Here is a 16,286-nt window from a genome sequence, read left to right on the forward strand (position 1 = left end):
AGAAGTAGCAACAATTTATTTGTACGAAACTAATTAAATGGCTAATACTTGTACTTAAAATATGAGGCACACATTATTTTTCTCTACTCGGTGGGGTTCGTGTAATAAGCTATATAAACCTTGCAAGTATTATCTAATTTAATTAATCAAAGTTGTTTTTGAAATTCATCCAAAAGTTGGGTTATCTTCTCCCTTTCACAATTTTTATCATAGAAAGGAGAGAATTAAAAAAAAAATGAATAATCCAACTTTTTCTTATGTTCTTTTATTATTCTTGTTAATCTTTACATGTTTACGTGAAATAATCGCAAAAGCAGAAGAAGCTGATACTAAGGTATATTTTTTGTTATATTATTGAATTTTATATAAAGGTTTTTTTTTTAAAAAAAAGAAAAGTATTGGAAACTTGTGCTTCTTTATTAGTTTTTTGGGATTTACTTGTTATTTTTGCATTTTAGACACTATTATGAAAACATAAATTTAAACAATAATTTTTACCCATTAGTAAATATTTTTTTAGTAGCCTAATTCCACCGTACATATTTGTTGGTATATCTATATAACAGGCAGGAGCATAAACTGAAATATCCTGGGTTAGAAAGATAGTTACTAAATCGTAAGCACCGCATAAAAATATTGTTCCTAGACCTATAATTAATACTAATAAGAGAAACTATGTTATATCCATTTATGTTTATTCAATATACTCTAGGGATAGAGTTGAACACAGTTTTAATTTAAAAAAAAAGATTTCGTTGAAATTGAAATTTTTCTTAATAGTTAATCATAGGTTTTTCTCTCCATCAAAACAATAAAACCATCATGATTCTCATTACTAAATTTATTGAAGAAATAATGAAACATAAACAAGGTATATCTTATTATTGGTATTTATCATTTGATCTCAAAGTTTCATACTTCTTACTTTCAACATAACTTTTTCTTCACATTATTATTTTATGGTAAATAATTTTATATACATATTTTACTATTAAGAAAAGGTAATAAACACACAATTGAGCGTCAACATGCCATTGAGATAAATTATGATTGGCTGTTGATTTTATACCCTTTGATTTACAGCTTTACATCATTTACTTGGGACACAAGCCACATGATGATCATGAACTTATCACTGATTCACATCATGACATATTAGGTCAAGTGATTGGGAGGTAGGTATATATTATGTTATTATAAATGCCTATTAATGATAATTAATACATTAATATGACTATATCATTTTTTATCTACAATGCACAAAAGTATTTTACACAATTAATGTATAAATAGTTACTCATAATGCTTATCACAGAAATTTATTTGTAATTATCTTATGAGCGATGTGATTGTAAAAATATTTTATAGTTTACATAAAACTTAAACTCGTATTTTCTGGTCATGCAGTAAAGAAGAAGGCAAAAAAAATATGGTATATAGCTATAGACATGGCTTCTCTGGATTTGCTGCTAAGCTAACTGATTCTCAAGCTAAACAAATTAGAGGTATATTGTTATTTCTTTTGGTTAAAAAAAATACTTCCACAAACATGCATTTGTACCTTATAAAACTAGCATATGTATGATCCGGAAAATACTTAAATATACATCGAATTTTGAGAAAAGATTCAACTATGTCATCAAATTTTGAGAAAGGGTCATTTATGTCATTTCTGTTTGAAAAACGGCTCATCCATGTCATTATTTGTTAACTGAAATGATGTGCCTTTTTTCAAAGTACAATAACATATTTGAGTTTTTTCTCTTTAAAAAATGATTTAACTAATGATGTGGCCGAATCATAATTGACCACGTATAAAAATGGTTTCGTAAAATCAAAATTGTTTTATGGTTGATAAATAATGACATGGATGAGCTTTTTCTCAAACGAAAATGACATAGATGAGGCAGACTTTTAACTTATGATATAGATAAAAAAAATCTCAAAGGTCGATGACTTATTTGAGTCTTTTTCCTTCTAAAAAAATTTAAAAGATTCTAGAAATTCAATGTGTTATTTATTATAAAGTTGATATATGTGTTTAAATTGTATTTCAGAATTACCTGGTGTGATTCGAGTTATACAAAATCAAATTTACAAGACTCATACAACAAGAAGTTGGGATTTTTTGGGTCTTTCTAAAAGTGATCCCAACAATCTTCTCAACAAAACAAATCAGGGTGATGGAATAATCATTGGCGTTGTGGATACAGGTTTAATTTTTTTTTTAACTTTTTACGTAAAATTAAGATTTAAGATGATTAAAATCTGAATACACATCTAAATATTTCAGTCTAAATACTATTTGTACTAATAGTTTGTTTGGTCAAACTTTCAAAATCTACTTATTTTTAAAGTGTTTTATCGTTAGTGTTTGTAACAGTTTGTATTTAACTAATCAATTTGAAAAATACTTTTATCAACAATAGAGAAATAGTATGTGTTTTAGTCAATGTTCAAAAAGTATTTTATGAAAAATATACGTACATTATTTTCTGGCTTTTGAAAAATAACTTCTGCTACTACCAAAAAATACTTATTTTTCCGATAAAATCTTGGACATACACCTCAACTCAATAAAATACTTTTCCGAATGCTTTGATATGATTTATCTTGAGTTGAAGGTCTATCAGAAACAATTCGTCATAAAGTCTACATATCGTACTATCTCTTCTTCGTAGATCCCACTTATCCTAGATAGTTCTTGTTGTTATCAATAAAGTATTTTATATAACGATTGATATGTGTAGAAGTTACACGCTAAAAGACAATTTTTTATAGGTATATGGGGAGACTTAGAAGGTTTTAACGATAAAGAGCTAGGTCCAATTCCGTCTCGATGGAAAGGTAGTTGCAAATCAGAAGCAAATTTCAATGCCACAAAACATTGTAACAAAAAAATTATTGGAGCTCGTTGGTACATAAAAGGATTGATGGAAGAATATAAACTAAACCAAACAATGGCTGAAAAATCATATAATTTATCACCATTAGATGAAGATGGACATGGTACACATGTTGCCTATACAGCTGCTGGTTCTTATGTTAATAATATTCAATACTATGGTCTTAACATGGGAACATCAAGAGGAGGAGCACCACTTGCAAGATTAGCAATTTATAAGGTATGGTTGGAAAATTAATCTATCTTATTTAATTTTCTAGTACAAATATAGGATCTACAAAAAAGCTTCTAGGTTCGTCTAAACCCAGGAACCCCCACCTAGCTCCGCCTCTACACTAGCACTTTTGGGACATTGGTGGTCCTGCCGTCCAAAAACTAAAGCATATATACCCTTTATACTAACGGATATACACTTGTCATAATTTTATCCACCGACCCGATATTTATTAAATATCGGATCGACGGATAAGATTGTGCCACGTGTTCCTATTTTGCCGCTCTTTAGGGTGAAGGGTATATATGCTCTAATTTTTGGATGGCAGGGGCACCAATGTCCCAAAAGTATGACGGAGGGTATCTGCATACCATTTACGTCAGTTCGGGGGTATATTTATCCTTTTTTCTTTTAAAAAATAACCGACCAAACCGTACCATTGACACACCTACTTACGACTGAGTCATCAATCAATTTTGTTAGGGGTTCACAAGTTAATATACATATATATTTATTTAATTTTCTTGTACAAATATAGGATCTACAAAAAAGCTACTAGGTTCAGACGTCTGAACTCAGGAACCCCCACCTAGCTTGGCCTCTGCACTAGCTGATATTAGTTTAATTGTTTTGAACAGGTATGTTGGATTAATAAGGTAGATGGAGAAACTTATTTAGGTGGTGCTGATGCCCTTGCTGCTATTGATGATGCTATAAAAGATGGAGTTGACATAATATCAGCATCTATTGGTTTTAATGGTCGTGTATTTAGTGAAGTTGATTTTGAAAGTCTTTTTGGGATAGGATCTTTTCATGCAGTATCACATGGCATACCTTTTGTTGCTGCTGGTGGAAATACTGGACCTGAACCAAACTCTATTGGTAATGTTTCTCCATGGATAATAACTGTTGCTGCTAGCAATGAAGATAGAGATATTGTTACTCCTTTAACACTTGGAAACAACAACACAATACTAGTAAGTCTCTACAACTTTTATTATTATATTGTCTATATGTTATATGTAGGGATGGGTGGGTCCAATCGAATATGAGTTGATAGGAAATGAGCCATGTGGAAGCGGATAAGTATTCGATACGATCAATAATTGATACGGATAAAAATGGATAAATGAACTTGCTTTTTAAAATAAGTACTTCATATTACAAGACAATATAATACTGGTATAAGTCTCTGGAATTTTCATGATTAATTGTAAGTTATATGTAGGGGTGACAAACGAGTTGGTCGAGTCAAATATGAATTGATAGGAAATGAGTCAAGGGAAAGCAAATAAGTATTCGACACGACCTATATTTGATATGAATAAAAATCGGTAAATTAACTTGCTTCTTATTATGTAAAACAAGAAAATACTAGCAAGTCTCTAGAATTTTTTTGAGTAATTGTAAGTTAAACTTAGAGATGGCAAATGGGTAGGTCGAGTCGAATATAGGTTGATTGGAAATAAGTCAGGTGAAAGCAGATAAGTATTCGACAGGTCCCATATTTGATACGGATAAAAATGGTTAAATCAACTTGCTTCTTGTTATGTAAAGAAATAACTACTTCATATTAGAAGACAATACTAATAAGTCTCTAGAACTTGGATACAACAAGACAAATACAATACTAGTAAGTCTATGGAACTTTTATGATTAATTGTAAATGATAAGGGTAATAAATAAACGGATTGAGTATAATATAGATTGACCGGAAATGAATCAAGTGAAAACGGATAATAATCAATCTGATCCATATTTGATATCGATAAAATGAGGAAACCCACTTAAGACAATAATAGTAAGTCTCTAGAACTTGGAAACAACAAGACAATACTAGTAAGTCTCTAGAACTTTTATAATTAATTGTAAGTTATACGTAGGGTAAGAAATGAGCCATTCGAGTCAAATATGAATTGGCACAAAATGGATAAATATTTGATCTGATCCATATTTGATATAGATAACAATGGATAAACTCACTTGCTTCTTATTATTATATAAAGAAATAAGTACTTCATATTACAAGACAATACTAGTAAGACTAAACTTGGATAGAACAAGCTGATAATACTAGTAAATCTCTAGATCTTTTATGATTAATTGTAAGTTATAAGGGGTCATCTAGTAGTTGGTTAGAGTTATGCATGTATTGTTAATGTAGGAATTAGTTATGAATGAATTTATGTATTCTTTTATGCATGTATTTGTTATGCATGGATTAGTTATACATGTATTCGTTATTCCATCTTATTCTATCCTGCATAAAATAATACATAGATTCTCTCTAAATTTATACATGTATTAGTTATGCGAGTTTCTAAGCTATCAACTAAATTTTGTATTAATTTTATACATGAAAAAATTATTTCCTATCAAATTACCAATTAGCATTGTATAAATTATACGAAAATTAATAATGTATTAGTTCAACGAGTTTCTAATAATTTGCTTGCTTCTTCCATGTACCTATTAGTAATTTAGTATAGACTTTTAAAAGTATTTGACTAAAATTGTAGGCTCAAGAAATTTTTCAAGGGAAGAATCAAGCCTTTGCTCCTTTGTTGGTTGCTAGAGATGTAACAAAGTAAGTGAAATGTATATATATTGCATCATTCAATAAAGATTACAAAACCTCTCTCTTTTTAAAAAAAAAATTAATTAACTATGTGACATTGTTAATATTTCTATTTTTTATTTGCAGTAAAGAAGAGCTTAAATCTATTGTTAAAGAGGTGAAAGGAAAAGTTGTAATGATTTTCTTAGAAGACAAAAAAGATGTATTGTTTTATTTGGCAACTCTAAATAATACTGGGGTCTTGGCTTTAATTTGTGTTACTCCCCCTCTTGAACAAAATACTGACTTCAATCAACTTATTGGTGTTCCTATACCATTTTTTACTGTTGATGTGGAGCAAGGAACTCAAATACTAGATTATTTTCAACAATGCAAATCAAAGTATGTATATATCCCTCTTAACTCTTTTTTTTATATTTTCATTTCTTTTTGTATTTTCTTATAGTTGGAAGATTTTAACGATATACTCCATCTGTCCGACAATAGTTGTCTGTTATTGACTTGACACACACTTTAAGAAATAATAAATAATAGGAGTAATATATTTTCTGGGAAATGTATTACATATTGAATTGTGTTTAATACCAAAGGTAAAATAAACACAACAAGGTAAATTATCTCTTGGTTTTTCAAACTGGACAAATATTGTTTGACAACTATTTTTAGTATAATGGACAAGTAAAAACAAAACGGAGGGAGTATTTGATTTGACATAAATTAGTTACTTTCTAGTGTTTAATTATCAGAAAAACCTAACTTCCTTCTCTTTTGAGCAGAAGTCATTTTCCCTTACAATTATCTCTTACTTTCATACCCCTATTTAATATTATTCAATACATAAACCTTAGTTTAATATGTTATAGTAATTACATTAATTTATTGTTTGCAACAGTAACCAAGATCCTATGATTAAATTGGGTCAAACTAGGGTTGTTGAGGGCAATGAGGTATTCCAAAAGGTGGCTAAGTTCTCATCAAGAGGTCCAAATTCCTTTGCTCCAGACATTTTGAAGGTAAATATATAATTATGCATTATTTTGACATGATGAAATTCCTCAAATAACTTACATCAATAAGAGTCTCAAAATTATTAATGAGTGCAGCATAAATTCACAAGTTCAATTGAATTCATTATTTTTTATATATAGTATACAAATATATGTGAAAATCACCATATGAAAAAATATTCAGTGAATATTACATCCTCTGTTTCAATTCAAGTGTCTTATTTTTCTTTCTATTTTTTTTATAAAAGTATGATACTTTGCAAATTTAGTAGCTCTCTAATTTTAATAATTCACATGACTTGTTTAAAATCACAAGATTCAAACAACAATTTGATGCATGACCCACCTCTTTAGTTTAAGACATGAAACACTTGGTAGGGTGTATAAGAATAATATTAAATAGAGTATGTTAGTAATGTTTTGTATTAGAGTCTATTTGACATTGTTGCTAAAAATTTGCTTATTTTTAGAAGTACTTTTTAAAAATAATTTTTTAGAGAGATGCTTTTGAAATAAAATAATTTATATTTGGCTAATATATTTGAAAAGTATTTTTAATAAGCAGATTTTGTCTGATTATTTTTTTTATTAAAAAAAAAAAAGAAGATAAAATTGGAGAGTCAACTTATGAAAAGGGCAAGTATTAATTACTTTAGTATAAATATTATTTTATAGAGAAAACATTTTAAATAACTATTATAAATTTTTAAATTAAATTAAAATGTACAAATTCAAATTTTCAAATAAATATTAGTTTCTCTTTTCCTGAATTCAAATTTTCAAATCAATATTAGTTTCTCTTTTTCTAATCCTGCAAAATAATACGTAAAATAATATATATAATATAAAATAATAATACATAAACGTAAAATTAAAAAATTTGCTATATAAAAATGAAAAATAAATCAAAAAAATCAAACTTATGAGATATGTTAATTAAATAATAAGGGATATATTGACAAATATGTATGTATAGTAGGGATATTTTGGTCTTGAAAAAATTAATTTGTCGCTCTTACTTCTTTTTTTTAAGAAGCGGAAAATTCTTGCTTCTTCCCAACTACCAAAAAACTGCTTCTACTTTCATTTAAAAGTAGCTTAACTAATTTGGCGACCGCCTTAATTTGCAATATAAGTGGTTTTTCTCAAAATATGTGATTTTGGCCTGTCAATTATAGCAATGTCAAACAAGTTCTTAGTTATGCTTACATTAATTATGCAGAGATTGTTTCTTATGCATTGTTTGTTTGATGTATTAAAAATAGCATGCATTACACTTTTTTTAATAATTATTTTCAAAGATACTCTCCATAAATATGGTGAAAAAGATGTAAAACAATATTTTGAGGAGCAATTATTTCTTTAAAGATGCTAATACATGCGTTAAAACGTTTGCGTTACTAATACATGGAAATCAATGGTATTAGCAATAGTAATACGCACCTCAATACACAATAAAGTGCTTAAAAAGCAGAACAAATAAATTATTACTAATACACAAAACTAATACATACATTATTTTTTTTCTAATACACTCTACCAAACAAAAGATTTAATTACTATTAAACTTCATGCCTCACTTAAATTGAAATGGACTGATATTTTCTCTAATTTTTCCAAATATTATTGTAGCCTGATGTTGCAGCTCCTGGAGTTGGTATACTAGCAGCAGCTCCTCCTAACAAGGGAAACAATGGGTTCCAACTCATGTCAGGAACATCCATGGCAGCTCCTCATGTCTCAGGAATTGTTGCACTTCTTAAAGTGGCACATCCTGATTGGTCTCCTGCAGCTATTAAATCTGCACTTGTGACTACAGGTAATATTTTCTCAATTTATATTATATATTTTTTGGTCAGTGGCGTAGTCAGAAATTTCAAGAAAAGTGTCCAAATTTTAAATAGTAAATTCCAAAAAAAAAAAAAGAGCAACTCTATAAACTCAATCTTGCATGCCCTGCATACTTCTACCCCCAATTACCACCGTGCTACTGCTCACTTCAAATTAAAATTGTCTGTTTCTTAATATCTTATGGACACAAGGAATCGAACCTGGGCACTGTATAAGTTTCATGCATACCATTGTCATTGCACTATATATCTCCAGTTGTTGATTCTAAGAGTGTTCAAAATACTATATTATACCAATATATATTCAACAAAGGGTCTTCAGTTCTGTCACGATTCAAAAATGGACGTGATGACACTTGTCTATTCCCACCAAGACAAGTCAACCTTAACCTAACAAAAATGAAAGAAATGCGGAAATATAAAGTAAGAACAAGATAAAGCGGAAAACTTATTTTTTTCTATTAAAATCTCCAAAATCTGGTTGTTACGTGAACAAGCCACTAAATATATAAAGTGTGGAATTGAAATAATTACAAGTCTCGGTCTTTGTTTCTCAAATAGAACAAGGTATAAAGAAAAGGAAAAAGAGGAACCACCAAACTGACAAGAAGCTACCTCTCCAAATCATTAACAAGCCTCAAAATCAGAAGAAAAAAGAGATCACACGGATCTGGGATTAGAACCTACACAAGTGTAGAAGCAAGGATTAAGTACCAACAACACGGTACCCAGCAAGAAATCTAATAAACAAGACATCTAGCTAGAAATCTAATACCCCTTACACTCCAACCGAACCTCCTCAAACTACAACCTTCCCAAAAATCAGCCCAACCTAACAATACTACAATATACGGTTCACAAGGCCCAATATCCACAGTTCACTAGTCGAAAATCAACAATCAAACAAATCAAGTAAGTCAATCTCAATGTCAAGTAGATCAGTCACACACAACAAAAACATCAATCACAATTAACAAGCAAGTCACATATAAGCATCAAATGCATCGAGTCACAATAATCAATCACTAGTTGGAACCATTTCCAACAACTTTATATCAAATCACTAGTCGGAACCATTTCCCATTAGCTTTATATCAATTCACTATCTGGAACCATTTCTCATCGGTTTTATATCACTAGCCGGAACAATTTCCCATCAATTTTATTTCACTAGCCGAAATCATTTTCCGTCGACTTTATAACACTCACCGACAATGACCTCGGCATCATAAACACTTGTCAGAAAAGATCTTGACATCATCACCATCATAAGTCTCATTACGGTGTTCAACAATCAATGAACACAAGCAATATCACACCACATGGAAGAGACAACAATTCATGCGATTCAAGTCCACATTCATGTTATCAAGCATTTCATCAATCAATAAGAATCGCAAGAAGACAATACACATTATCATGCTCATCAGATAGCCTTTTTATTTGAACCCATTTTTATTCATTAAGATTTATCAAGTGGACAATTAACTCATCTCGTCCCCGTTACTCCTAACAAACAAACAACAAAGGGAATACACGAATTCTACTAGAATTCAAGATTTAGGAGATCACTTGCCTTAAATCAATCAATAATCACTCCAAGAGTTGAACTTTACCCTTCCGAATCACTTACAAATCCACACAATCTATATCAATCAAGTATTCATAATCACATTCTTGAAACAACATACATACATCAATTTCTTTGAAAAATGGGTCAATCAACTCAAAACTCAATTCCGAAAATAAGGTTTGAATCCGAAATTTAATACTTGAAAATGTTATTCAAGGCATTAATTAGGAACTCATTGGTGAAAATCATTTCAAAAAGGACTTAAAATCAATTCACAATCTCCAATTTAGTTAAGAACTCGAGTTCTTGAAAAACCTTGTCATTTACCAATCAAAATCCCAAATTTTGATGTTAGAATTCATATATAATCAAAGGGAAATGAAGTTTGAAAGTTAAGAATCATTACCCAACTGATTTGGCACAAGAAATCCTTTCAAAAACACCACCAAACGTTTCCCAAACTCAAAAATAGAAGAATGAGGCTTAAACCCCGAAAATGACAGGTCAAACCCCTCTCAGATGTCACAAAAGCAACTAGGGGTTCGCTTAAGCGGCAGGACCTCTGCAAAAGTGAGGCATGCAGCACCAGAAAACACTGTCAAGCCAAAACATCAAATCAACCATCGAAATTCATTTAGAATCCTGTGCACACAAACAACATGCAAAATAATTATACTTGACATTCTGCACTTAATGGAACCATCAAAACAAGAATCCGAGGTCTTCTTGATACAACATCCGTGAAAACCACAAGAAAACTAACTCAACACTTAAAAAGGTTAAAAAAAAGACCGGGACCTCTCAAAAATCAATCAAGACCTCACCTAGGCCTAAAATATCCCTTGAATCCAACGGAAGTACTCTCAAAATTCCGCTCAGAGCATCCGAACCCTGTCCAAGGTCAACCCAAAGGCTAAATTTCCATAATTTCACAACTTAGGACCTCAAATCCTTCGAAAGATTTTGTATCTGAAACCGACAATTCTCACTGATCAGATTTCACAATTTAGGACTGATGGAATCGATTGAATTCCATTTCGACACTTGAAACTCCAAAAGATGTCGAAAACCACTTTATTAACCACTTTAGCCTTTCAAACTCAAAACTTACAAAATTCTCAACTTTGAACACAAAGTTTGAAACTAACTTCCGAAACTCAAACATAAAAGACTCAGGGTCGATATTGGCAGGGGCAAAATGGTCCATTCAAGAAATTTTCCAAAAATGACCGACTGGGTCATTACAAGCTCTTTAGCTCTCTGGTCCTACCTTTTTTCCATTTTATGTGACAGCATTTGACTTGGCATGGTATTTAAGAAAAAAGAAAGAATTTTGAAACTTGTGATCTAAAACAATCATTAAATATATATTTGTGTCGTTGTAAAACATTATATTAAGAGTAAAAGGGGATTTAAAAATTATATTATTTCTAAATATAGAGTATAGTGACATTTTTTTCAACGAACTAAAAAGAAAAAAGTATCATATAAAATAATACAGATGAACTATATATTGACACTACTTAAAATTCTTACAAGATTCATGCAATTTACCATTGTTTTAGGTCAATTTTACATAATGGTGCTAAAATACTTATAAAATATTTGTGTGTATAACTTACACTACCTTATACCCTCCCAAATTTCATTGAGAAAATAATTTTAACTTATATAGGTTATTTTTACAATATTAATAGGTTGTCTACTTTATTTTCTCTGTTAATAAATTAAGCTTCTTGTAGATAAATACCCATTGTTATTGATCACTTTAATCTCATCATTCAAATAGGTTTTGCACTATTGTGTGTAATTTATAATTACCTAATATTTATCAATTTAAATTGTGTAGCATGGAACGAGGATACATGTACATATGAAATCTATTCAGAAGGAACAAACAATCTTGCTAATCCATTTGATTTTGGAGGTGGCATTAGTAATCCAAATGGAGCAATGGATCCTGGCTTAATATATGATATGGATAAAAATGATTATTTGAATTATCTTTGCACCTTGGGTTATAAAAATGATATGGTTCAAAATGCAACTTCGTATTTTTTTGATACGAAAACTTCTACTATATGTCCTAAAGAAGTACCTTCTAGGTTGGATTTGAATCTTCCTTCAATATCGATTCCAAATCTTAAGAATTCAATTATTGTTAGGAGAACTGTTACAAATATTGGAGATGTCAACTCGATATATAAGTTGGTGGTTAAACCTCCAAAAAATACCGCGATTAAAGTAAATCCTAATGTGTTGAAGTTCAATTCCAACACAAAGAAGATTTCCTTTGAGGTTGAAATAATATCAACTTATCAAAGAAAGAGTAATTTTAATTTTGGAAGTTTGGCATGGAGTGATGGCAAGCATTTTGTTAGAATTCCTATTGCTGTGAGAAAATAAATAGATGTAAAAAATTCCATTTTGATGTTTTTTTCTCACTTCAATATTTATTTAATATGTTTTTTTTTGTTTGTTTGAGTTTATGATTCAACATATATTATTCATGTTGCCTTTTCAAGTAGATTTAATACTTTGGACATCATTCATGCGGATATAAAATTTGGAAATATTTCATATATTTGCAAAGTTCTAATTTTATTTAATATAAAGTCATGTTTAAATATAAAACTATTTAAAGACATTGAATATTTCCTCAGCTATTAATGCAATTACTGGTTCTAGTTAAGAATAAGAGCCAAAATCAAACTTATTTGTAATTAAAAAAAATCATATACAGATCAAAATATTATAACAAAAGCGATATTTAGTAGTAATAACAGATTTTCTGTTTAGCATTGTTGCAAAAATATTTAGCGGTAATTGTGTTGATGTTATTGCATTCAAAGTCGTTTAAGTCTTTAACGGCATTTACATAAACTAGTATTGGTTATAAATACTCATATTTATTATTGTTGCTAAAAGTAATATAACAACAGTTATATTATTACCGTTAAATAATTACCGCAACAATTTGGAACCCTATAGAAAAAGAATGGTCCCAGCATGTGCCTCCTTCCTCCCACACACCCCTAAAAATAAAAATAAAAATAACCCAAGGTTGGGTTATAATAAACAATTATCAGGAAAAATGACTACACTAGTATATTTCCTCTAATATTCTTGCAAATAGATTGAGCTTTTTTGTTATTCAAATAAGTAAGTTTTATGTCATGTAATTTGATTCCACTACATGGATTGCTTGAACTGCATTCAAAATTCACTGCTACTTGTGTTGTTGATGTTCCAAATTTATTTTGGTATGTCACTGGATTGATCTTTATGCCAGAAGCCTGTCAATTCATGAGAAATTCAATACTAATTAGAATCATAACTTAACTAATTATTTTATTGTTTAACTATAATATTTAATTATTTATTACTGATTTCTATTTTTTTTTAGATGTCAGGACAGAATAGAAGGTTAGTAGGTCCGGTAAAATATGCTTGTTGGTAGTTTGATGCACCATACGTGTTTCTCCTTTGATATCAGTATTCAATAATAATAGCATTTGTAACGACTTGTTCCAGTCGTTATGGAAAAGCCAATGGGGAAGGAATTTGGGCCAGAAAACTTCTGAGTAGTAACTTGGAAATTTCTAGCCTAGGTCAGACTTGGACAAAATCTGAGTCAGGTGGGGTCTAGGGAAATCTGGTAATGAATGGAGAATCCAATTGTGATTTTGATCACAAGAGTGGATAAGCAAGACGTTAAGGAGTCTGTACGGCTTTACGAAATTGAATTCGAGTGAGTAGAACTCCCGAAATTGATCTTGGCGTGAAAGGGTAGTTTTAGAACGTCCCAGTTTAAAGGTGTGTTGTGAAATGGGAGCATGGAACTCAAATTTCAAGCTTCTGTCTCCGTGCAACCCGCTGGGGTAGGATTAATGTCGCCAGTGTGGGGCCGCTGTGGCGGGATAGGGTCCGCCGTGGTGGGCCAGTCGCTAATTAAGACGGAGAAAAACCCTAATTTTGTTATTTTCTGCAAAACTTCGTACTTAAGAACTAAGGGACAACCCAAGTGATTCTTAACAGTTTTCCACGATTTCTAGCGCTTAAGGTAAGGAAATTACTCCCCTAATCCATATTTCAATTCCTAGAACTTAGATTTTTTGGTAATTATCGTTGGGAGAGGGTTTTGGCCTGAATTTGATGGTGGAAAAAGCCTTAGTTAAGTATTAGGATCTTGGGTTTGGCCTTGGATTGATAGTTTGATCATTATCTGTGTATATTAGGCCTTGTTTATTGATCCTTGCGTTAATTACTTGTTTATAGACCAAGAACAGGTTTAAAGACTTCGGAAAGGGAAGGCTCAAGTGTCTTAGGAGTATTCAGGCTTAGTTTTAAGGTAGGTGATGGTTTGATTTCCTGTTGTGTGATATATGCCAGTTAATTGCTTTCATTGTATGCGTGCATGTATGTGAATAGGGAAATGTGAATCAAAATCTAATGAAATGGTTATGTGTAAACAATACATGCCATGAACCTGTTACTTGATTGTATGACTATGAGTATTGTTCATTATGGGTGTGATTGTGATTGTGGTTGTGCTGACTGGATCGGGGGTCACGTTTCGACACATATATCTGATTGGGTGTCACGTTCCGACATGTATATTGGACCGGGTGTCACGTCCCGACACATGTATACTAGATCAGGTGTCACGTTCCGACACAGTAACAATTTGGGTGTGGGTTCCATGAGAGGACCACTTGATTATTGCATTCATGTTTTACTTATTATTGATATTGAGTAATTGTATGTTGCTCCTAAAATGATAACTGAACTATGTATTCTGTATATGTGTGCTTACTATGTTGCAATTGCTTGTATATATTGGGCTTACGTGAGTAGCCGCGTGATCCTACCAGTACAACGTGGCTTCGTGTACTGATAATGCACTTGCTCTTTGTTTGTTGAGTACAAGGCATTTTTCAGGCGGCTACTGACAAACCTTGGTTAGGAGATTATTGACCGCGATTGGATTCAAGAGTGAGCCGGTTCTTTCAGGCTGCCATAGATCCTTCACTTTTTTAGTTCTTTCTTTTCGGACATAGACTACATGTTTAGACTTTTACTTATGTGTAGTTTCAGAGTGGCACCCATCTTTCTTAGACTTGTTGATTGGTAGAGTTTTGGTACAATGACTTTCAGTTCTAGGGGTTGAATTTTTGCAATAGTTGTTCTGTTAAATCCTCAGAGTTTATGGGAACTCTGTATTTTATATAGCCATTTAAACTTGTTTCTGTATCTTTAAATGCTTAGTTTTCCGTTTATTGCTTAGTTGGGTTGTAGTTGTCACGCCCCGAGCCTACACCCTAGGCGGGACCGGCACTCGGAGACCATTGATGGCCCCAAGCGAACCCTTGGCCTGACTTTCTTAACTCAACGGAAACCTACCTCAACAGAATAACTCAATACAATGAAAGATCATAACATAACTCAACTGATAAAATATGGCCAAAAAGGCAACTCGAGTCTCAAAAAATAGAATATTATATATATACATAGATGAGAGACTTAATACTAACTGACTAACTGTCTATGAAGACTCTATAACACTAAGATGGATGTTAGGACAGACCCCACAACATCCTAATAAACCAAAACTAAGAACACAAAATAACAGAGTCCTCCAGAAAACAAGGAGGCTCACCACTGACTCTGGAGTGCTCAGCTGGATCAACGGCGTGTTGGATGTTGATCTTGGGTACCTGCGTCTGCATCATCATAAGATGCAGGCCAACTGGCATCAGTACATTGAATGTACGAGTATGCGAGCTGGAAAGCTAAGCAACATAGGCTAGAAAGAAATCTGGACGAAACTGAATAACTTACCTGGCTCAACTCAACTCAACCTGTCTGACTCATTTCAATATAAGGCAATCTAAAACAAGTGCAATATAAAGAAAAGTTGTTTAAAACATGTTATAAACTCTGCGTGTATACAAAGATACAATAAGCCTGAGATGTATGTAGAAATACAAATGAACTGATGTATATAAAAATACAATAACTGTTGTGGGAGTTTCTCTAACCGACAACCATCACATAAGAGTTATAGTGATGATACAGCAATCAACCTCACGCTGCCAGACCATCCTATACCCGGCCAAAGGTATAGGACCTGAACTGCCTAAGGGATCCACTAGTCTA

General features: G+C 31.5%; 1 protein-coding gene across 1 annotated transcript in view; it reads left to right on the forward strand.

Annotated features, from left to right (window-relative positions):
- The first annotated feature begins 235 nt into the window (after positions 1-235).
- The window catches only part of LOC102596563 (subtilisin-like protease SBT3.3), a 17,874-nt gene continuing 1,823 nt past the window's right edge, over positions 236-16,286 (forward strand). Inside the window, exons 1-11 of the mRNA XM_006351032.1 lie at positions 236-334; positions 1,084-1,175; positions 1,408-1,505; positions 2,058-2,213; positions 2,782-3,125; positions 3,758-4,096; positions 5,639-5,706; positions 5,824-6,078; positions 6,590-6,710; positions 8,337-8,523; positions 11,977-12,521. Coding sequence (XP_006351094.1) covers positions 236-334; positions 1,084-1,175; positions 1,408-1,505; positions 2,058-2,213; positions 2,782-3,125; positions 3,758-4,096; positions 5,639-5,706; positions 5,824-6,078; positions 6,590-6,710; positions 8,337-8,523; positions 11,977-12,521 — 2,304 coding nt within the window. The remainder of the gene's footprint in view (positions 335-1,083; positions 1,176-1,407; positions 1,506-2,057; positions 2,214-2,781; positions 3,126-3,757; positions 4,097-5,638; positions 5,707-5,823; positions 6,079-6,589; positions 6,711-8,336; positions 8,524-11,976; positions 12,522-16,286) is intronic.

Source organism: Solanum tuberosum, unplaced genomic scaffold (genome assembly GCF_000226075.1).
Source record: "Solanum tuberosum cultivar DM 1-3 516 R44 unplaced genomic scaffold, SolTub_3.0 scf00132, whole genome shotgun sequence".
Taxonomy (NCBI): Eukaryota; Viridiplantae; Streptophyta; class Magnoliopsida; order Solanales; family Solanaceae; genus Solanum; species Solanum tuberosum.